At 36.4% G+C, this 24711-nt stretch overlaps 1 protein-coding gene across 3 annotated transcripts in view; it reads right to left on the bottom strand.

Annotated features, from left to right (window-relative positions):
• The window catches only part of TRPV2 (transient receptor potential cation channel subfamily V member 2), a 1022245-nt gene that overhangs the window by 281248 nt on the left and 716286 nt on the right, over positions 1–24711 (bottom strand). For all 3 annotated transcript variants that reach the window (XM_044054526.1, XM_044054527.1, XM_044054525.1), the window contains exon 8: positions 1046–1204. In XM_044054526.1, coding sequence (XP_043910461.1) covers positions 1046–1204 — 159 coding nt within the window. The remainder of the gene's footprint in view (positions 1–1045; positions 1205–24711) is intronic.

Below are 24711 nucleotides of genomic sequence, written 5' to 3'. Positions count from 1 at the left end.
TGGATATGGTTAATATTTCTGCTATAAATTATCTATTGTAATAATAGTAATAAGGACTATGCATTTTGCATAACATCACATGTGTGGAAGTTTACAGGATTAAGCTTTACCTCCTGCTCTGATGCATTCCAAGAGAGACTGACACGTGGATCAAGACAATAAATAAAAGGTAAATAAGCTAATAATTAAATGAGTAAATAAACTGGGTGTTGGTAAATTTTTGAGAGCAGTTTCAGAAGGTGTCATGATAAAAGTGGATTGATAATTAAAAAAAATATCTAGATGTATAAATAACCTTGAGGCCATATGCAAATTAGAGCTATATAAACACAGTTTATTTATAAATCTCATAATATCTAATGCTGTGCACAGTATATGGCAATGGTTGTCATAAAGCAGTTTAAAAATGAGCCCTCTTTGGAGAAGCTGGATGGAGACAGCTGCCAAATGTTAAACATGGGGAGTGAAGCCAATGTCCCATGGGGTCATGCATGTGACATCATGATGGAGGGAGCTGGCAAATGTTAAACATAGGGAGTGAAACCGATGTCCCATGTGGTCATGTATGTGCTCCACCTCAATAAGTTTTACTGTAGCCCTGCCTTAAAAAAAAATCCTCCCTCTGGCCACACGCATCATTTAATTTCCCCTCAACTCTTGTCCTTCAGAGGAGTGACAATGCCACTAGACTGTGCTGAAGGAAGTCCCTGGAGAAGTACAGCTGGCCCATCACAAGTGCTATGGCAGAATTTTGTATCTCCAGCAAAAAGGTACAAGTAAGTGTACTAGGAATAAAGGATTAATAGTCAAAGGTGGAGGTAGGAGGCAAGAAAAATATAAATAAATAAATAAGGAAAATGAGGCATCCTGAATTTAAGAACACTTTTATGCAAGCTTTTATGGTAGACATGTTCTTCTGCTATTCTTAGCTGTTTGTCTTCTGTGCATTCATCCATTTATCAGCACTATATACAGCAGTCAAAATAACTAATATTAAGTAATTCCTAATTATGTTGTAGACAGTTACAGCATTTATAACATTTACCTTATCACCGACTGGTCTGTAATAGGCAACACATGTAAAGATAAACATATACACAATATAGACAATCAAGCAGACGTAAAATAGATAAGATGCAAATCGATCCCACTTATCCTGTAGGAGCTTATTCAAAGGTTCCACTTGTATCATCTTATGTCGATTCTGAAAGAAAAAATACAGAATATAAACATAGCCGAATTATAAATATAATTGGAAAAAGACTGCAGGCATAAAGGGTGAAAACGAAGTCTGATCAGCCTTTTTTTAGACATTTTGATTGACATTTCTTAAATAATGAGTCAGCAAACTACCTACCTCATTTTATAACTTATTCTCTAATTATGTCTGATTTATTATGCACCATTGTATCAAGGTGCACAATCCCAGAATGACTGCACTAATGACCTCATGGACTTGCCTCTCTGCAGGACTCCTGGTAGAGATTGTTCCTGTGTCGGAGCCCACATAGAGTTTCAATACGCAATGTTTCTCACCACTGTAGGATTCAATGTTTATGGATTTAGATGCAGTTGTCCTGGGTTTGTACTCCTCGAGGTGACAATCTATGATCAATCAACAGTAAACCCTTACTTCATGTATAGCTTTTGTATGCATGTCTTAGCACACACTGAAATTCTGAGTTTTCTTTCTTTTCCATATGTCTTTATCTGCTTCAATTATATTTTCTAAAGGAAGTTTATATAGATAATAACCAAAAGTTATTTTCCAACGGTGTAAATCCCCCTCTGTTCAGAAACCAAACAATAAAGAACAAGCCAAATATAAAGACAGAGAGGTAACCAAAGCTGCTCAATAATCCATTCATAAAGTGCCTGTAACTGCAACTGGGATATTCTCCAAGAACCAAGCTTAGATTTAAAAGCAAAAGAATTTATTTGATAAAATTGTTGTCGGTAAGCGCTTTCACATTTGCTTCCTCAGACCGTTAACATTCAAAAATCAGTCTGCTCCTTTTATAGTAGTCATGTGTTTCATCTTATAGAGCTTTAAATTGATACAAACCAGGTTATTGAAAGCATCATTAAAAAAGTTCAGTGTCTTAATACTTCTATGCTAAACAAAATAAATTCACATCTATTAAGAATTTACAAAGTACACATCATTCAATGCTTACTAAGAACTTACTGATATATAATGCTTGTTGCTAAAAAAGACATATCTTAATAATAGTAACTGCAGCCATTAGAAAAGGCATCAACTGTTGCATAAAGCTCAAAAAATGAAAATTTCTCAATCAGTATGTGCTATATATGCATTAAACTGCGTTAAACTGTGTATACCATTTATGTAAAGAACTTATCAAAAACATTGTAAGTATGCTAATCATACAAAACAAAATTCACAAAACTGATAGACGTCACTAATCATTAAAATCACAAGTTGAGAAGTCACTAATTAAAAAATGCATGCATTTATAACAGATATCTTTAAAAACATTTCCTAAGGCATTTTCAAAAGCCTATCATTATATATTTACACTAAAAAACTATCTAAACATAGAATTACAAGTTGTTAATATTGTAAATAGTGCTTATTTAAGGCATCTGGCTCTTAACACTGGTCGAATAGAAGCTCGTTCATTAAGGCCACTGCCTTTATCTGCTCTAAACTGGATCATCCAGTTAACTTCTACTCTCTCAGTAGTATTACGAATATTCCCTCGTCTTAATATTGGCAGGACACTATCTATAGCCATGAAAATAAAGCTGTGTTGGTTACCATACTGACCTACATGCTTAGCCAGTGCATTATTATTATGTCCAATCCTAATAGCATATAAGTGTTCTCTAATCCTAGTTTTAAATGCCCTATTAGTCTTACCAACATAGAAAGCTTGGCATCTAGCCAGGTATACCAAGTTAGCTGTATTACATGTGGCATCAACTCTAAAGGTAAATATCTGACCAGTATCTGGGTGCTCAAATGTATTCGCTTCACATATAAACTTGCAATATTGACATTGTTTACAAGGATGGGTTCCCATCAAAGCCATTTTGTCTCGCCCATCATGGCGGTGACAGAGTAACATCTTAAGGTTGTTCCTATTTTTATACTGAAACTTAGGGGTAATGCCCACTAATGACCCAATCTCCTGATTGCTGGTAAGAATCGGCCAGTGCTTATGGATAATGTCCTTTCTATCATTAGTGTAGTACATTTGTATTTTTATTTGCTCATTGTCTACTTGTCCAATTATAGGCTCATGTATATGATCAGAGAAGAGGGGTGCTGCTATTTGATCTTAATCTATGTATGTCTTCTATAGTTCTTTCGACTTCATGTGATTTGTAACCCCTTTGAGCAAGTCTCAATTTAAATGTATCCAGTTCATTCAGATAACCCTCTTGTGTGGCATTAAGCCTAGAAATTCTCATACCTTGGCTTTAATAGTATTCTGAAATATATAACGTGGGTGAAGTTTATATAGAATATGCTACCTTAAATTATGAAATTTAAAGCAACATTTGCTACACACTGAAGTTTGTATACCCTCCGATGATGTCAATTTTGCAAAACTAATATGCGTATATTGGGTTCTAGGTATTTATGTAAAAGCAAATTGGTTAAATGCAGTTTCACTCAAAAATAAGTGATCGAAGTTACATTCATCCAAAAGTTAAAAAATATGTTGTCTTGTAGGCACATTTTTAAGACCATTGATGTTAAAATAGTCAACTCCATGGTTGCTACACAATTTTGTTAGGGGAAGTCATTCTTGCGGTGATCCCTTTCAAGTAGCTTTTGGAATAGTAACCTAGTCTCCATACCCTGGTGTTTACTATCAAAGAAATTTGATTTTTGGGCTTTACTGGTAGTGCTTTGCACTTTTTCTCTTTTTATATCTGGTGGGTTTAAAGAGTTTGATGCTGACTGACAAAGAAATGAACAATTTATATATAAAGATGTTGTTGCACATCTTGCTAAAATCCAAAGAAGAGGCTTTTTATTAGGTCAAGATAAAAGCCAGTGACCCAGCATCCATGCAGATTACCAAATCTTGTGTAGATGAACTTCTACAGGTATTTCCAGATTTAGATAATGCCAAAGGCAATCCTATTTCCCTAAAAAGGCAACTCTATTCAGGGGATAGGTTTTGGGGTAATTGATAGGAAGGAGAGTATTAGAGTGATGGAAATGTAATGTGGGACACACATTCCTGGATGGAATAAAAGACATTAACTTGGGATACTGTGCAGTTCGTAGTACCTAATAACTGCAAAGCTGGGGACAAAAAAGAGGATAACAAATTAAACTTTAGACTGTAAAGCATTTCTCAGTTTATCTGTGGTAGAGTTTACTGCGTGCAATGGAAACTAATTAGATGTTATATACTTATAAAAGGAACACTAAAGCCTGCAAAACTTCAACTAAGTAACCACATGAAGGCTCGGATAATAGTAATGGACACTATGTTTGTCTTTATGCAGACTAGTAGCCAGAGAATTACTCCTGCTTGAAACTGAAATATAGACTGTGGGTGGAAGATTTCAGTAAATAGATTTCTCTGCTTGTGGAACAAAAACAGCTGTTGTAGCCCAACCAGATGATGTGGAGATGGAGAACATGACTGAATGTGTAACAGTAATGCTACCTGTTAGACAAGGTAAAACTTGTTTGTCACTGCTCATCTTATAATCAATAATTCCTGATATGGTGAACAGTACTTATGTAAACTATACTACCCATGATGCACTGAGCCCAGCTTCAAGAGTAAATAAAAGGATGACAAGGACACAGAATTGATATTTTCATGAATTCCATTGCACATTTTTTCTGGAATTCAATATAACGATTTACAGAAAAGAATGAAGCAGAGCTTATGGATTTGTCGCCATTCTATCTCTACAATAGGTGAGAGGGAGGGAGACTGCGGTGACATACACTCAACCTGAATGTTAATCACTGATTGTCGACTTTGCTTCTGCACAGAGACATCATCTCCATGACTATTCTTTGGCAGTATCTCTGAATACCATAGATGAATACATTGTTATGAAGGTAAGTGTAATGAGTGCTCGTCCCAATTATTTTGAAATAGTACATAACTTATCCCCGCACATATACATGTACTTGTGTGCATGAGCACACACCTATATACCTGTAGCTCTCATACTTGTGTGTGTTCATTCTGTCTCGATGTGTGTGTGTGTGTGTGTGTGTGTGTGTGTGTGTGTGTGTGTGTGTGTGTGTGTGTGTGTGTGTGTGTGTGTGTGTGTATATATATATATATATATATATATATATATATATTTGTATGCATGTATATAAAATCTACACAGCCAAGTAACCACAGCAAACCACAGACCACAGTAAACAGGAAGGGTTCTGGTAGGAACAAAAACAAAATATTAAGCCTCTGCACTCACTTAATCCAGTGCTTAATAATCAATGATCAAACTTACAAAAAATGCTGAAAAATACATTATTAAGTCCACAAACTGGTTTCACTATTTGTCATGCAGTTTCTTCAGTGTAATGAAAAAGCAGTGTTGTACACATCCTTTTTTTATTACAAAATCAAATGAAAGAATGATGACATGGTGGGTTGATCACGTGATAAACCTTCATAAACATTTAGTAAATTCATATGCAAACAACAAAAAGTATACTGAAGTGATTAACGTATCACAACAGGGATGCAAAAGTAGCTTGTGAATTACCAAAAAAATATATTCATAGCTGCTCATTTAAACCTGTTAGATATAGAGCCCCAGGTTAAATAATCTAGCATTCTTCCTTAGTGTTAAGTAGATCAGACAAACATGACTCTGAGGTTGGAAAAGAAGGAATCACTCTGCCAATACCATTCTGGGTAAACACTGGTAGTGTGCATATTTTTACATATGATGTCACTCAATATGAATCTCAAAAGTTCTTTTTGCTTATTCCATGTAGAAACAACCACATCAACACACTACTAAATACATCACCCATTCTGTGTCACAAGTAATGTACAAATATATAAGAATTTATAGCAGTTTGGTCTACTAAAGTGTGTGGTTGGCAGATAAACTGCACGTATGACAAGTACTGCACCCACAAATCTTAACCACTGGACATTTTGGAATTCTTGAATTACTTTCTTTTTTATAAGGACTTAAATGTGCTGCCAAATTTCTGGAACACTGAAAGCTAAATCTACATACTGATGTAAGATATCTTTAAATATCTATCTTTGTATTTATCTGTTTCCAGTACAGTTGTGTGAATGCATATAAGGCTGAATGGTTTATTAGCACTCAGAAATGAGCAAGTGCATATAAGCATATTCTGTTGAGCGTGAACAGTAATAATGCCGAATCTCATTTTTACCCTGGATTCTGTTTTTGTTTTCTTTGTTGAGTGTAATTCATATGTGAAGGTTGTGGCTAGGTTGTGTTTGTTTTTTTGGGTGGGTTGTTATATATGTAATGTGGAGTTTTTCTGCTGGAGAATCCTTGCTGGTGCAGGTTTTACTTTGCTGTGGCAGTGGTTCATGTTTATAGAGAGATTTGTACCTTCCCCAAGGTGGTGTGATTGTGGAGTTGGTATATTTAGATCTGTGGGAGTGTGGAGAGTGTGTGTGTGGGGGCTTGTCCTGTCAAATATATTTGTGTTTATTTATTTTGTTATATTTCTTTTTAGTATTTTGTGCTGTTTGTTAGTGTTATTTCAGGGTTTGAGTTTTGGGGCTTTTGAGTTTTCCCTTGTTGTGCTCACTTATTTATTTATTTATTTATTTATTTATATTTGTTGACCGGGAGTGTCCGACTGGATGTAGGTCCATTTTCAGCGGAGGCCCGGGGAGAAAGCTCCACAGTTAAAATAAACAGACAGTAGTTACATTGGATTACATAGCGATTAAAAATTTACATAGCAATTACTTACAACATATTTATAGATGAAGAACATAGTACATCAGTAGACAACTAGAATCTTTATCTGTGAAGTACATAACAGGCATTAACAAATGTTACAATAAGAAGTTCCTGCTGTATAATAAGTACTAGGCTTATGAGCATCTGAGCTTGCTATAATCAAGGTAGTTAGTGGAGTGGAAAGAAAGGTAGTGGTTGGATGGGGTGGGTGATATTAGAGTGGGAGTTGCAAGGGCATAGACAGAATGTTTTTAGGTGCGCTTTTAGTAAAGTTCTGAAGTGGGTGCATGATGGTATGGAGGCAATTGTGGGTGGGAGGGAGTTCCATAATTTGGCTATGGTGCAAGAGAATAGTGCTTCACCAGCAGAGTTATTGGCTTTAGTGATCTGCAAGTGATTTTTGTTGCTGGATCTTAGTGGTCTGGTGGTGCGATAGGGTTGGAGTAGATTCTGGAGGGATGGGACATTTAGTGGATGGTTTACTAGTTTGTGGGTGAGTGAGAGTTGATACCACTGAAGGAGGTGAGGGAGTTCAAGCCAGCCCAGTTCAGCAAGTGAGAGACAGTGGTGACTACGGAAGGATGCCCCTGTGGCGAATTTGGCGATTTTGTTGTAGCAGGTCTCTAGCTTGTTTAGATCGCATTGCCTTAGGTTGGGTATATATTGGAGAGGCATAAAGTAGGGTGGAGATAAGGTAGGAATTTGCTATTGAAATGTTTGCTGCTTTGGTGAGAAGTTGCTTATTTCTGTAGAACACTCCTAGTTTTTTGTGGACTTTTTTTATGGTCATGGATATGTGAATGTCAAATTTTAGTTTATTGTCTATTTCCACTCCTAGTAATTTGGTGTGTTCAGTTGGGTATATAGTGGTGTTGTCTTTTGCTGTGATGTTAAAGTGAGAGTTGTTTTGAGTATGTTTGGTGGGTTGGAAGATGAGTAGTTTAGGTTTGTTTGGGTTGAGTATTAATTGGGCATCAGATAACCAAGATTCAACAGAGGAAAAGGCTTCCTGTGTGACTTTTTGCAGTTTGGGTAGGGACTGGGCTGAGCAGATGATGGTTGAGTCATCTGCGTATTGTATGAGTGTGCCATGTTTGGTGGCAGAGGCTGGATTATTGGTGAAAACAGAGAAGAGTAGGGGTCCAAGGATGGATCCTTGGGGAATCCCTATGGAGACAGGTGGTTGGGGCGATATGTCATTCTGCCATACAACGGATTGTTGGTGGTCAGACAGATAACTGTGAAATCAGTTGGTGACTGATTGTGAGAAGGATAGGTTATTGAGGACAGAGATAAGTTGTTTGTGTGGGACCATGTCAAATGCTTTAGATAGGTCTAGGAAAGTAGCAGAGGAGAGATAGCCATTGTTTTTATGCTGAAGGATAGAGTTAGTAAAGGAGAGTAAGGCAGTGGTGGTGCTATGGTTTGGTCGGAAACCATGCTGAGTATTGGAAAGGAAGTTGTTAGAAGGAGGCAGTCTGAGACTTGAGAGTGTATGCATCTCTCTAGTATTTTGGAGAGTGGAGAGAGAATAGCTATGGGGCGGTAATTGGTTAGTTCTGTGGAGGGTTAACTTGTATTTTAATGTTTAATTACACACACACACACACACACACACACACACACACACACACACACACACACACACACACATATATATATATATATATATATATATATATATATATATATATATATATATATATATATATATATATATATATATATATAAATATATATATATATATATATATATATATATATATATATATATATATATAAATGCTTGTCTGTTCTATGATAGGTCAGAAATGCTATTTTGATATGGTCTAGAGTGTAGTTATTATGGTAAATACTGATAGCTGCACAGTTAGTCAGTATAACTGAAGTACACAAAGCATGTAATGCCATAGGTAATAGGTAATATAGAACATGCAATTTAAAGAAGGGCTGAGGACCTATAACTTCAGAGGCATTTACCCCTCCTAGAGAGGGATTTTTGTAACAAGAATGGGTCTCTTGGGGGAACTTGAGCAAAAGAAGCTGCATGGAGCCAGCAATTTGTCTGTGGATCTATTCCAGAAATGCTAGGAGCTGAACTGTAGATAAACAAGGGTACCAGGGACCAGCACCTGGAGCGATGTAAGAGAGCTTGGCTTTACATGCAGTACCAAGGCTGTGGTCTGTTACAAGCTTATGTAAATTCTTGAGAGACTTTAAACTGGACTGCATGTGAATAGCAATTATACTGAACTACAGCATTCAACCAGTTTTATTTATGTTGTTAGTGAACTCTAAGGACATTTAATTATGAGTCATTATGAGTCAGTCAAATGAAATTTAGGTCATTTGGGTGTCGGTCAAATAGGTGTCAGTCAAATGAGTTTTAGGTCAAATGAAGTAGACACATATATATATATATATATATATATATATATATATATATATATATATATATATATATATATATATATATATATATATATATATATATATATATATAAGTCCCCTTCAGTAGATTGGACTGAATGGAGATCTCTGTACAGTGCGGAACGGGAAGATTTCCCTTTTCTGCAATGTAGTGCGATCTCTGAGTTGGTATATTTAAGTAAGGGGGGAGGGTGTGGTGGGCAAAGCCCCCCACATGGGGGGTGCAGGGGGGCATAGCCCCCCATGCTACAGATGTTTAATTTTGTTTTTAGTTGTTTTTTTCTTTTTTTACTTCAGTGTTTGAACTATTACAAGTTCGAACATATAGTCTCGGCCATATGTGGTTCGAACTTGTAATATGTTCAATCTACTGAAATTAATCCACACACACACACACACACACACACACACACACACACACACACACACACACACATATATATATATATATATATATATATATATATATATATATATATATATACGTATATAAAACAATATACCCAAGCACACATACACACAGGCTTTATATGAATTTGGTTGATTGCACAATAATTGAAGCACATGCACTTGAACACTAACTGGCTGAATATATCCCACTGAAAATATTGTATCGGGTGTGCTCCACAATTATGTTCATCCTGTATTTGTGATAGCAGCATGTGGGTCTGGTTTGAAATATTTTCCCCTGCAACACTCTTGTTAAAGTCTGTCATCCAGGAGTTTCAATGGGTACTATTTCCAACACTTTTGTTGCGATGTATTTAGTTTTGGTGAATTCAACTTCAATTAATTACTTGCTGCATTCTCACATATAGAGAAATAGATATAAGTGCTTATACACATATACAAAAGAGCTTACTCTTTTTTATTAAAGTGTTGAACCTTAAACCCACACTTCTTTCTTGATTTTTATGGTTGTGTTGATTTTTACATGAAAAGTTTTTTCATGATAGTGTTGCTATACAGCTAATTTGGACATTATATATATATATATATAATGTAGCGGGGGTGTGGGGACACAGCCCCCCAAATGGAGGGTGCAGGGGGGGCCTGCTCCCCTGTAAAACGTAATTTAAATTGTTTTTTATTTTAATTGCCAGTTTGCTGAACCAGATTTTGCGAGAGTGCACTTTTGTTGAACTGCACTTTCGCGAAAGTAAGGTCGTACATTCTTTGTTTGAAATAGTGGTATTTCAATCAAAGAAAGTAGACCCATATAGTCAAGTTTTGTTGCCATTTATTGTATTTAGTTTACTACAATGCAATATGACGGGCATTGTACTGTAATTGCAGTTTGTTGACTGTGGAGTTTGTTAAGAGGGTCAAGTTGGTAGGGGTGGGAGGGAATGGACCTCTGTGTGTACTTCACTTACTGATTGCAGAAGTAAGTTTATTATTGTTACTCTTGTAGTAGACAGTTGGAATACATGGTGTAGAAATTAATACTGTAGCGCAGACTGAGATTCAATAACAGTTCTTTCTTGGCTGTCACTTGCAGTGCAATGTTGAGTGAATTACTAAATGTTGCTTAGTTTTGTTTAACAATGTAAAGGGTTGGCTATAGTTGTAGCTGACACATGCTGATGTACTCATTTATACTTATGTATGCATGCATGCGTGAGCGCACACACACACACACACACACACACACACACACACACACACACACACACACACACACACACACACACACACACACACACACACACACACACACACACACATATGCATTATTTTCTGTTAAACTTATGCATGCACAAACACACACACACACACACACACACACACACACACACACACACACACACACACACACACATATATATATATATATATATTTTTTTTTTTATGAATATACTTCATAACATCAAAGTACCAAAAAAGTAAACAGTAAAATATTGCTCCTAAAGGATCAAAATTCAAAATAACAAAAAAACAAAACAAAAAAAACCCCCCTCAAAACAACAAACACCACAACTCAAGTTTTTTGCAGGGGTGCAACCCCCCCCCCTGCACCCCACTGCTAATTATATACCCCAACTCCAATATCTCAAAACTGAACTGTGGGGAAAGGTCAATCACCCCCACTATTCCAAAACCTCCCACAAAGTAATGCCAGCCAAAGTGATCATATAATCACTCAATTACTTCTGCATGCATTAATAATGTGCAATATAACAAACATTTGACTGTATAGAATGTTTCCTTATATACACACATACACACAAACAGACACACAGTCATACCTCTAAACTGTCCAGATTTTCACAGAATGCCCAGATTTTTGTCAAGTATTTTTGGTCTGTTCCTCATAAAATTTGTGTTTTTCTGGAAAATCATTGAGGATTGAAGGTATTAAATAATGATATACATTTGGGCTTTAGACTTCATAGCCTTCAGAAAATGCAGCCAATGGAAACCCTATTATTCTAGCAACTTTCTACATTTGTAAGACCAATATTTAAAATCTGTTCCTTTTTTGGGCCTTTGTCACCCCATTTTTTTTGTCTTTGTCCAGATTTCTTGCACTAAGAGGTTGAGAGGTATGTCACACACACACACACACACACACACACACACACACACACACACACACACACACACACACACACACACACACACACACATACACTATTAGCAAATTTAGTTTTGTTTGACATCTGTTTAGTTTACACAATTTGGTCAATTATGCAAATACTCGACAGGTGTGCCACACTGCACAGTCCTACGGTTTGGGAACTATGTCCTTTTCCCCAATATTGGCAATGTCAGAATTAGTATATTTAATTAGCAGGGGCTGTGGGGGTACAGCCTCCAATTTTGGGACTGCAGGGGGGCTTACCTCCAGCAAGAGTCAATTTGTTTTTCTTTTTTCATTAGTAACATCAAATTTTGTGTGTGCCAATCATTTTAAGTATATATATATATATATATATATATATATATATATATATATATGTGTGGGTTTACTATCAAAATCTTAAAATTTATATGGTCAACGATCTTAACGTCGAAATCATTACATCGAACGTTCAAAATACTGAAAATAAAAATGTCAAAGTTTAAATGGTCGACAAACACCTGCAAACTAACACTAGTGTTTTTGCACCCCCTGCTACTTATATATTACAACTCCGAGATCGCACAACAGTGCTGACAAGGGTAAATCCTTGCCCATTGTCAACATAATGTCAACAGGTAATTTGCATGCACTTTCTGTCGACTAAATGAACTACTTAATATTCATGTGTCCATAATATGTCAATCAAATGAATGTTAGACCATATGAATTTCGACATTTTGATAGTAAACCATGTGTGTGTGTGTGTGTGTGTGTGTGTGTGTGTGTGTATATATATATATATATATATATATATATATATATATATATATATATATAGATATATATATATATATATATATATATATATATATATATTTATAGATATATAGATATATAGATATATATAGATAGATATAGATACATATAAATACATCTCTATTTATGTCTATCTATCTATATAGATAGATATGGTGATGGTAACTCCTTTGGAATTTGTCTTGTTTTTGGGCGTAATGATCGTTGACATGGATGATACATCACCTTTTCACTGTTTAGGACATGTACCTACAACTAAAAATGGGAGAAGATAACCTGCAGTTCTCTAACCTAAATGTAGAACAAGTAGTGAGGAAAGTGTTTGTGGCCTTCATACAGTCTTCTAGGAAGTTATGTTTGCATATTTGACATTTATGTCTGCTAAAGACTTGCCAACAACAAGGAATGGCACAGGAGATTGATGGTGTTTCTACAGCCTGATGTTAGACTTGATGATTCAGGCAGCATTTCTGAAACATTGTCAAGCTATGCAAAAAGTCGACTCCTGTGTTTATTGACTGCCTTATAAATTTTTATGACCATTGTATTGTTTATTGGAAAGAAACTGAAAACAGTGACATTGCAACAGTTAATAAATATCATGAAAGGGAACTGGTTACATCACTCAATGCTGCTCTTGTCAACCAGAGAGAAATGCAAAATACTGAATTAGAGTCACGTAACCAAAAACAGTTTAGAAGGGATTTGAAAGATTATGAAACTGGGCAAGCATTTTTTAAATTGGTGTCAAGAAAAAATGTTAATTTTTCTAAGAATACAGATAGTGGCAGTAACAATACCAGAGAAGGAGGCTCCCTAATGTTTAAGTGTATTTTACATTAAGTCTGGCATTTTGTCAGATTCTTCTGCATTTTCCAGCACTGACCTTGATATTGAAACTTCCCCAAAGTTGAAATGAACATTTTTTTGGTCAAAAATGTTTTAAATACAAGTGGTGTGGATTTAAACATCATAAATCCAGGACTGGAGACAACAGTTCAACCAACTTTCAGGAGATGTTATTAAGAATGTGAATGAGGAAAATGACTTAATCTGACCAGTTTTAGTGCTGATATACACTGTTGTTACTTAATAAAGGTTCGAATTTTATTCCTAGTACATTTGTTAATTTATCAGATTTGGTACAAGATGTAAAAAGTTTTCGAGAAATTTAAATTGGAAATATAGGCATCATTCTAAGGGTGACACGTTGTTGGCAGCTAAAGGATCATGTACTTACTTTTCTTTTTATAAGTCTACATTTCAACCACTGTATCACCTTAGTAGAAAAATATTATATATATATATATATATATATATATATATATATATATATATATATATATATATATATATATATATATATATATATATTATATATATATATATATATATATATATATATATATATATATATATATATATATATATATATATACACACATTCCAGCAAAAGAGATATATTTTTATCATTTTGACTATACTTTAACATTAGGTGAAAAACAGGCTTTCTGTCCTTTGAGACAATAACATGACATGCTGGTGACTAGTGCCGATAAGGGTAGAAGGGTGGTAGCATATGGATTAAGAAAGACTAGACATTTGAAGCATATATGCAATTAAATGATTTAACAACATGTGCATTTTGAATTGTATCCTACTATTTTTTCAAAAAGTCTATTGATTATTTTTTATCTGATACTGTGCAGACAAATATTATTTCTCCGAAAATAAGGAATCAACATATAATAGAACTATATTTGAACACCCTTTAAAACAATGTTTGAGCTAGATTACATGACACTGTTGAAATTCTAGCTTTATTGGAAGATGAACAGGTACAAAATTGTCATGTATGTTGGATGCGGGATGTTTGTATACATTTATTACAAATCCAAAAGGGATAGAAGCAATACATTTTTGGTCGGGAGAATCTAAATTTTATCCATTTGAATTTTGGGATCTATTGTAGGATTCAGTATTTATGGTACTTGAAACGAGTGTAATACATTTTACTAGTCAAAGTTATTTACAATCTTGTGGTACAGCTATGGGTGCTACATTTGCACCTGTTTATGCAGATTTGTAAGCCAGTTATTTTGAATGAAAATATATTTATGATTGTTCTCATAATTCATTTTAATCAAATTTAATGATACATCAGAGATTTCTGGATAATATATGGGTATTTTGAGAGTGATATTCCTAAACTCATTAAATTTTCCTAGTACTTAAATAAAAATTATATGTAACTGAAATTACAGCTAAATATATTTTGTTTAATACTGATTTTTTGAATGTTTTGATTACAAAATTATTAGATGGCACTAAGAATACAACTTTATATTGCAAACCATTGTTGCATGCATCCAGTTGTAACCTTCCATTTGTGATTTGAAATATACCACATTCACAGACGCGTAGAGTAAGATGTATTTGTAATAATGAGACAGAATAAAGCAGTCTAATGTTATGCAAGACAGATTTCTGGCAAGAGGGTAAGACTAAAAAGTAGTAATGAATGCTAACTTATAGGCTACTGTTAAATCAGAATCAGATTTATTAAAATATAACAACAAAAATTCTAACAAGGATGGTGATATACCAGTATGATTTGTTGTCACCTATGAGAATAATATGCATATGATTAAGGGAGCAACTGACCAGTTTTGACTTCAAATAAATCTTTAATATGGGGGAGCACAAGAAATGTACTTATTCCTACAGTTAAGCAAAAACTGTTGGTTGATAATTATCTCAGTACAAAACTTCATGTATGTATGTGCCGAGACAAACATATTTGGGGAATAGACTGGTGTGGGAATTGTGTATTTTGTAAATATAATAAAAACAAAAATGTTTACAATGGGTAATTTATTTAGGAACATGCAAATATGGTGCTTTTATGTGGGGAGGCATCAGGTCTTTTTAAACAATTTCGCTGACTTCATCTTAGTGGTCTGAGATTTTGATGAAACAAGTGTGTTGGTTTGACACATTGCTGAACATTCATTGGCATAACGGGAAAAATTACGGTTCACCAAAAAGAAATGATAAATTATTTTTTTTACTTGTGAAAAGAACAGATGGATTATGACAGTGGGGTAATATATGGGGTTGGAGTAAATTAAATGATATAAGGATTTTTGGTTTTCATTTATTGTATTTTATCAATAAATATAATAAATGAATGTTTTTCATTTTTTGTATTTATTGATGAAATACTAAAGTTGTGGTAATGTGGCTGCAATAATACTTTGTGCCACTAGATGTCAGCATTGTTTTATGTTTAATAAGGTTTCATCAAAGACAATTTATTTATATATATATATATATATATATGTATGTATATATATATATATATATATATATATATATATATATATATATATATATGTATATATATATATATATATATATATATATATATATATATATATATGTATTAGTCTACTTCATTTCACTGAATGCTCCTTTCACTGAAACTCAGTTGCCTGTGCACAATTCACTTAAAGCTCATTTCACTTGAAAACTCATTTGATTGAAACTCATTTTGTTGAAAGTTATATATGGCCTTTTCCCCACTGTAGTGCAATCCTCGAGTTAGTATATAAAGGAAGGGAGTTATTCATTGGACTTGTAAATATCCATATCTATGGTTTTGAACATTTAAAATAGGTGGGGGGCTATGCCCTCCACCCCCCCCCAATGTGGGGTGCTGTGCCCCCCCTTACTTTATATACTAACTTCAGGATCGCACTACAGTGGGGAAAAGGCCATATATAACTTTCAGCGAAATGAGTTTCAGTCAAATGAGTTTTCAGTCAAATGAGTTTTCAGTGAAATGAGGTTTCAATGAATTGTGCGTAGGCAACTGAGTTTCAGTGAAATGAGCTTTCAGTGAAATAAAGTAGACCCATATAAAATTGAATAATAATTCTTTTCCAACTTGATGCTGTATTTTTGTTTTTTCATTTCAGTTTTTGCATGCACCCATTTGCACTAGTTTGTGTTAGATTTTATATAACTGTATGCATACACACACACACACACACACACACACACACACACACACACACACACACACACACACACACACACACACACACACACACACACTGATGTGATGCGTCAATGAAACTGCTTATTAAAGTAATGATGTCCAATGTGATAAGTCGATGAAAGAGCTCACTACGAATCTTTTTCTCTCGGCTGTTCCCTTTTGGGGTTGCCACAGCGGATCATCTGTTTCCATTTCTTCCTGTCCTCTGCTCCTTGCTCTGTCACACCAACCCCTGCATGTCCTCTCTCACCACATCCATAAATCTTAACTTAGGCCTTACTCTTTTTCTCTTACCTGGTAGCTTCATCCTTAGCATCCTTTTCCCATTATACCCAGCATCCCTCCTCAGCACATGTCCAAACCAATGCAATCTCGCCTCTCTGGCTTTGTCTCCAAACTGTCCAACCTGAGCTGACCTTCTTGCTGGACGTGGCAGAGTTAAAAATGTTAAGATTTGCACTGGGTGTGATGAGGATGGACAAGATTATGAATCAGTATATTAGAAGGTCAGCTCAGGTTGGAAAGTTTGGAGACAAAGCCAATTGTTAGATAGCACTGATGAAGGCTTTATGCTGAAACCGGTATGCTTTGTCATCCTTTGGGTGTTATGATTTTTGTATATTCATTTATGGGTACTCATGCCCACTAAACTATTTTTACATTAAAGGTTTTTATGGAATTCAGTGCTGGCCAGTTTGTTTTTTTTTTGGACATTCCCGGCATTAAACCATACTGCTGATCACTTACCATCACATCCCTTCTTAACCTAGCTTCCACTACTCTTTCCCATAACTTCATGCTGTCGATGATCAATTTTATCCCTCTGTAGTTACTACTGCTCTGCATATCACCCTTATTCTTAAAAATTGGTACCAAAAAACTTTTTCTCCACTCCTCAGGCATCCTCTCACTTTCCAAGATTTCATTAAACAATCCAGTTAAAAACTCCACTGCCATTTCTCCTAAACACCTCCATGCTTCCACCATACCACTCGACCTGGAAACATCAAAAATCTGGACAAGGCCCATAAAAAATAGGCACAAATCTGTATGCTGATTAACATCAAATTTGCATACATAATTATGTAACTCCACCCACTCCAATGGAATTGTGGGATACCAACTTTCAAATGCAAACTGAAGAACAAATAACCAAAATATGGCTCCAGAGTCCCCCTGAAGCCATTCCAATGTCCCATTACCTGTCTGTTTCGTCCCATTTACCATAAACACTAATGTGTGCATACTGCTTTACGTGTGCAATGATTATTTGGATTTTATTTTTACATTTTATAGCACAATGCACAAACACTAATAGACATCTGCTAAACAAAGCAATACTGTCTCTCAATGAAAATAGACTTGGCCTTAAAACTTCTCTGCCCTTAAAACTCACATTAATTGAAACAGCATTGAAACCCACACCGCATCCACAAAAAAATGCATCTGGCCAGTGGTGGACAAAGATTATCTTGGGCTGTTTTCAAATCATTGGCCTCTTGCACACAAAACAAGAAACATACATGTGTTCTTTGGTACACCTTCCTGACTTTATTAAATTATATTCCTTGTACAGCACACTTGTTAGACAGAGTGCATTTTAAATTTATTGTTTGAACATTTTTCCAGTAGGCAATGAAACAAAATGCATGAACCAATAATGACAAAACTGCCGAATTCAGAACTTTTCCATCATAAAAGTCTACTTCCACACCCACACAATATATATATCTATATCTAATCTATATCTATATCTATATCTATAGCTATATCTATATATATATCTATATATAGAACAGAATGACAGTAGTGTAAGCCATAGGCATCTTGCATAGCTTCTTGCACTTATTTTCAATTTCAGTTTTTTTGGTGGGGGGGGGGGCAAACATTTTGAAAAGTTGCTAGAATAAAATGTTATGTTACCATGCTGCATTTCACTGCCAAGGCTGTACCCTGTACACCACAGCCAGAAAAACATACCACTATGCCAAATCAGCAGTTTCTTGAAAGATAGGAAGACTAAAACTAAAATGGCTATCATTTAGTGAATTCACTTCTCACTTCTCACCATAGCGCTCAACCTCTTGGCACAAAAAACCTGGACAAAATCAATAATGGGGTAATACAGAATTCAGTTCTCACTTCTTATCATAGCTCTCAACTTCTTAGCACAAAAAAACTGGACAAAACCAATAATAGGGGAATACAGCCCCAAACTAGGGCCAGAAAGGCTCATCCAGACTCTGCTACACTTTGCTGTGAAGGAAAGGTTAGTTTGCTTTTATTTTTTGTATTACTGTATTGCCTTTCTATATTTTGAATAATGTAGTTTGTTTTCTTTACCTTGTGTTTTGCTTGCATTCTGTTTTAACAGCATATTAAAACCTCAAAAGAGACCACAGCTCTCTGTTCTGAGTCAGGCAGAATTTTTCCGCCCTCCCACCCATTTAAGTTGTCTTGTTATTAAACCCCCCAAAATTTTTAAAACAAACAACCCCAAAACCACACACACACACACACACACACACACACACACACACATACACACACACACACACACACACACACACTGATGTGATGCGTCAGTGAAACTGCTTATTAAAGTAATGATGTCCAATGTGATAAGTCGATGAAAGAGCTCACTACAAATCTTTTTCTCTCGGCTGTTCCCTTTTGGGGTTGCCACAGCGGATCATCTGTTTCCATTTATTCCTGTCCTCTCCTTCTTGCTCTGTCACACCAACCACCTGCATGTCCTCTCTCACCACATCCATAAATCTTAACTTAGGCCTTACTGTTTTTCTCTTACCTGGTAGCTCCATCCTTAGCATCCTTTTCCCATTATACCCAGCATCCCTCGTCAGCACATGTCCAAACCAATGCAATCTCGCCTCTCTGGCTTTGTCTCCAAACTGTCCAACCTGAGCTGACCTTCTAATATACTGATTCATAATCTTGTCCATCCTCATCACACCCAGTGCAAATCTTAACATTTTTAACTCTGCCACGTCCAGCTCTGACTCTTGCCTTTTTGTCAATGCCATGTCCAACCCATATAACATAGTTGGTCTCACTACCCTCTTGCAGACCTTCCCTCTCACTCTTACTGGTACCTGTCTGTCACAAATCACTCCTAACACTCTTCTCCATCCACTCCACCCTGTCTGTACTCTCTTCTTCACCTGTCTTCCATACTCACCATTACTCTGATCTGTTTATCCCAAGTATTTAAACTCATCCACCTTCACCAACTCTACTCCCTGCATCTTCACAATTCCTCTATCCTCCCTCTCATTCACACACATATAGTCTGTCTTAGTCCTGCTTACCTTCATTCCTCTCCTCTCTAGAGCATATCTCCACCTCTCCAGGGTCTCCTCAACTTGATTCCTATTCTCACTACAAATCACAATGTCATCTGCAAACATCATAGTCCATGGGCACTACTGTCTGATCTCATCTGTCAACCTGTCCATCACCGTTGCAAATAATAAAGGACTCAGAGCTGATCCTTGATGTAATCCCACCTCCACCTTAAATGGATCCATCACTCCCACCTCAAATCTCACCACTGTCTCACTACTCTCGTATATGTCCTGTACCACTCTTACATACTTCTCTGCCACTTCTGACTTCCTCATACAATACTACAACTCCACTCTAGGCATACGCTTTCTCTAAGTCCAAAAAGACACAAGGCAATTCCATCTGACCTTCTCTATACTTCTCCAGCAACACTCTCAGAGCAAACATCACATCTGTAGTGGTCTTTCCTGCATGAAACAGGAATACAACAGAATCCCACGCATGTATGGCAATGTGCATTGCCCAAAAAAGAATGAAAGTCCAAAAAAACAAATGGGCCAGCACTGAATTCCACAAATTGTTGATTGGATAATTGTGCTATGTTATATGGGTTGGAGATGGTGGCATTGACAAAAAGGCAGGAGTCAGAGCTGGACGTGGCAGAGTTAAAAATGTTAAGATTTGCACTGGTTGTGATGAGGATGGACAAGATTATGAATCAGTATATTAGAAGGACAGCTCAAGTTGGAAAGTTTGGAGACAAAGCCAATTGTTAGATAGCACCGATGAAGGCTTTATGCTGAAACCGGTATGCTTTGTCATCCTTTGGGTGTTATGATTTTTGTATATTCATTTATGGGTACTCCTGCCCACTAAACTATTTTTACATTAAAGGTTTTTATGGAATTCAGTGCTGGCCAGTTTGTGTTTTTTTTTTTGGACATTCCCGGCATTAAACCATACTGCTGATCACTTACCATCACATCCCTTCTTAACCTAGCTTCCACTACTCTTTCCCATAACGTCATGCTGTCGATGATCAATTTTGTCCCTCTGTAGTTACTACTGTTCTGCATATCACCATTTTTCTTAACAATTGGTACCAAAAAACTTTTTCTCCACTCCTCAGGCATCCTCTCACTTTCCATGATTTCATTAAACAATCCAGTTAAAAACTCCACTGCCATTTCTCCTAAACACCTCCATGCTTCCACCATACCACTCAACCTGGAAGCATCAAAAATCTGGACAAGGCCCATACAAAATAGGTACAAATCTGTATGCTGATTAACATCAAATTTGCATACATAATTATGTAACTCCACCCACTTCAATGGAATTGTGGGATACCAACTTTCAAATGCAAACTGAAGAACAGATAACCAAAATATGGCACCAGAGTCCCCCTGCAGCCGTTCCAATGTTCCATTACCTGTCTGTTTTGCCCCATTTACCATAAACACTAATGTGTGCATATGCTTTACATGTACAATGATTATTTGGATTTTATTTTTACATTTTATAGCACAATGCACAAACACTAATAGACATCTGCTAAACAAAGCAATAATGAAAATAGACTTGGCATTAAAACTTCTCTGCCCTTAAAACTCACATTAATTGAAACAGCATTGAAACCCACACCACATCCACAAAAAAATGCATCTGGCCAGTGGTGGACAAAGATTACCTTGGGCTGTTTTCAAATCATTGGCCTCTTGCATACAAAACAAGAAACATACGTGTGTTCTTTGGTACACCTTCCTGACTTTATTAAATTATATTCCTTGTACAGCACACTTGTTAGACAGAGTGCATTTTAAATTTATTGTTTGAACATTTTTCCAGTAGACAATGAAACAAAATGCATGAACCAATAATGACAAAACTGCCGAATTCAGAACTTTTCCATCATAAAAGTCTACTTCCACACCCACACAATATATATATCTATATCTAATCTATATCTATATCTATATCTATATATAAAACAGAATTACAGTAGTGTAAGCCATAGGCATCTTGCACAGCTTCTTGCACTTATTTTCAATTTCAGTTTTTTTGGTGGGGGAGGGCAAACATTTTGAAAAGTTGCTAGAATAAAATGTTATGTTACCATGATGCATTTCACTGCTAAGGCTTGAACCCAGGACCCTGTATACCACAGCCAGAAAAACATACCAATATGCCAAATCAGCAGTTTCTTGAAAGATAGGAAGACTAAAACTAAAATGGCTATCATTTAGTGAATTCAATTCTCACTTCTCACCATAGTGCTCAACCTCTTGGCACAAAAAAACTGGGCAAAATCAATAATGGGGTAATACAGAATTCAATTCTCACTTCTTACCATAGCTCTCAACTTCTTAGCACAAAAAACCTGGACAAAACCAATAATAGGGGAATACAGCCCCAAACTAGGGAAAATCTATCTTATAAACTTAGAAAATTGCTAGAATAAAAGGTTTTGTGTTACCACTTATTTTCTGAAGAATATGAAGTCTAAAATTCAAATGCCTATCATTATTTAGTGAATACAACCCTTCAGTGATTTGCCACAAAAACCCTGAAATCCACAGACTTTATGAGGAACAGATAAAAAATATGAGGCATAAATTCACAGGTGGTGGTGGCTAGGGACTTCAGGCTCTTTTTACCCTGTACACAAGGTGCAGGGTTTGAGCCTGAGTACCTCTAGCCATCAGGTGTATTAGATTGGGGCATTTAAACACACACACACACACACACACACACACACACACACACACACACACACACACACACACACACACACACACACACCACCACCACTCCCAGAATAGATCCCACTAGATCCCAGTAGATCCACTTCCACACACACACCACCACCACTCCCAGAATAGATCCCACTAGATCCCAGTAGATCCACTTCACAAAAGAGAATGAATAAAAATAACTGCTCCGGCTCCATTTGAATAAAAATGACTGCTCCATTACTTCCCAAAACACTCATGTGAATAAAAATGTTTCACGCTCGCATCTGGACTACTGATATTTGAATAAAAATGTTTCCCGCTCACACACATCCATTCAAAAGCCAGCCATAAATGTGTACACGTGAGCCCTTGAGCTCGATTCTGACAGGCTGGTAGCCCCAACAGAGCTGATGTCATCACGCATGTGATGACGTCAGCTCGAACAGCAGAAAAATAAATAAAAATAAAAAAAGCTGCGAAAAAATTGGAAATGAAGGGGTGCCACTCGGGAATCGTGCCACCCCATTATTTGGACCCCAAAACTCTGTAAAAACTGAGTAATTTATTACGGTTGGGAGGTATGGCTTCCATAGTATGTCATCTGGAACAACAGTCTTTCCATTCTTCATCCACTCTATAGCTGTCCTTACTTCCTCCTTATTAATCCCTTGCACTTCCTGATTCACTATCCCCACATCATCCAACCTTTTCTCTCTCTCATTCTCTTCATTCATCAGCCCCTCAAAGTACTCCTTCCATCTTCTCAACACACACTTCTCGCTTGTCAGTACATTTCCCCTCATTATCCTTTATCACCCTTACCTGCTGCACATCTTTCCCAGCTCGGTCCCCCTGTCTAGCCAATTGGTACAGGTCCTTTTCTCCCTCCTTAGTGTCCAACCTTTCATACAACTTGCCATACACATTATCCTTAGCCAATGCCACCTCTCTTTGCCATGCTCCTCATCTCCTTATACTCCTGTCTACTTTTTTCATTTTTCTGACAATCCCACTTCTTCTTTGCCATCCTCTTCCTCTGTATACTTTTCTGTACTTCCTCATTCCACCACCAGGTCTCCTTGTCCTCCTTTCTCTGTCCAGATGTCACACCAAGCACCTTTCTAGCTATCTCCCTTACCAGCACTGTTGTAGTTACCCAGCTATTTGTTAACTCTTCACTGCTACGCAGTACCTGTCTTAATTCTTGCCTGAACTCCACCTCAACTTTCAACTTCCACCATCTGATCCTTGGCAATGCCCTCACACTCTTCCTCCTCTTTCTTGATCACCGTCATCCTACAGACCAACATCCTATGGTGCTAACTACACTTTCCCCTGCCACCACTTTACAGTCTCCAATCTCCTTCAGACTGGCCCTCCTACATAGATGTAATCCACCTGTGTGCATCTTCCTCCACTCTTGTATGTCACCCTATGCTCCTCCCTCTTCTTAAAATATGTATTCACCATAGCCATGTCCATCCTTTTTGCAAAATCCACTACCATCTGACCTTCTCCATTCCTCTCCTTAACACCATACCTACCCATCACTTCCTCATCCCCACTATTCCCTTCACCAACATGCCCATTGAAATCTGATTCAATCACCACTCTCTCACCCTTGGGTAGACTCACCACCACTTCATCCAACTCACTCCAAAATGTTTCTTTCTTATCCATCGCACACCCAACTTGCGGAGCATATGCACTAACAACATTCATTACACCATCAATTTCCAGCTTCATAAACATCATTCTATCTGACAGTCTCTTCACCTCCAAAACACTCTTGGCATACTGTTCCTTCAGGATAACCCCTACCCCATTTCTCCTTCCATCTACACCATGATAGAACAATTTGAACCCATCTCCGA

The sequence above is a fragment of the Protopterus annectens genome, chromosome 13.part0 (genome assembly GCF_019279795.1).
Source record: "Protopterus annectens isolate FY-2018-M chromosome 13.part0, PAN1.0, whole genome shotgun sequence".
In the NCBI taxonomy this organism is placed as follows: domain Eukaryota; kingdom Metazoa; phylum Chordata; order Ceratodontiformes; family Protopteridae; genus Protopterus; species Protopterus annectens.
The sequence above is the reverse complement of the archived record's forward strand: the minus strand, read 5'-3'. Positions and strand labels throughout refer to the sequence as shown.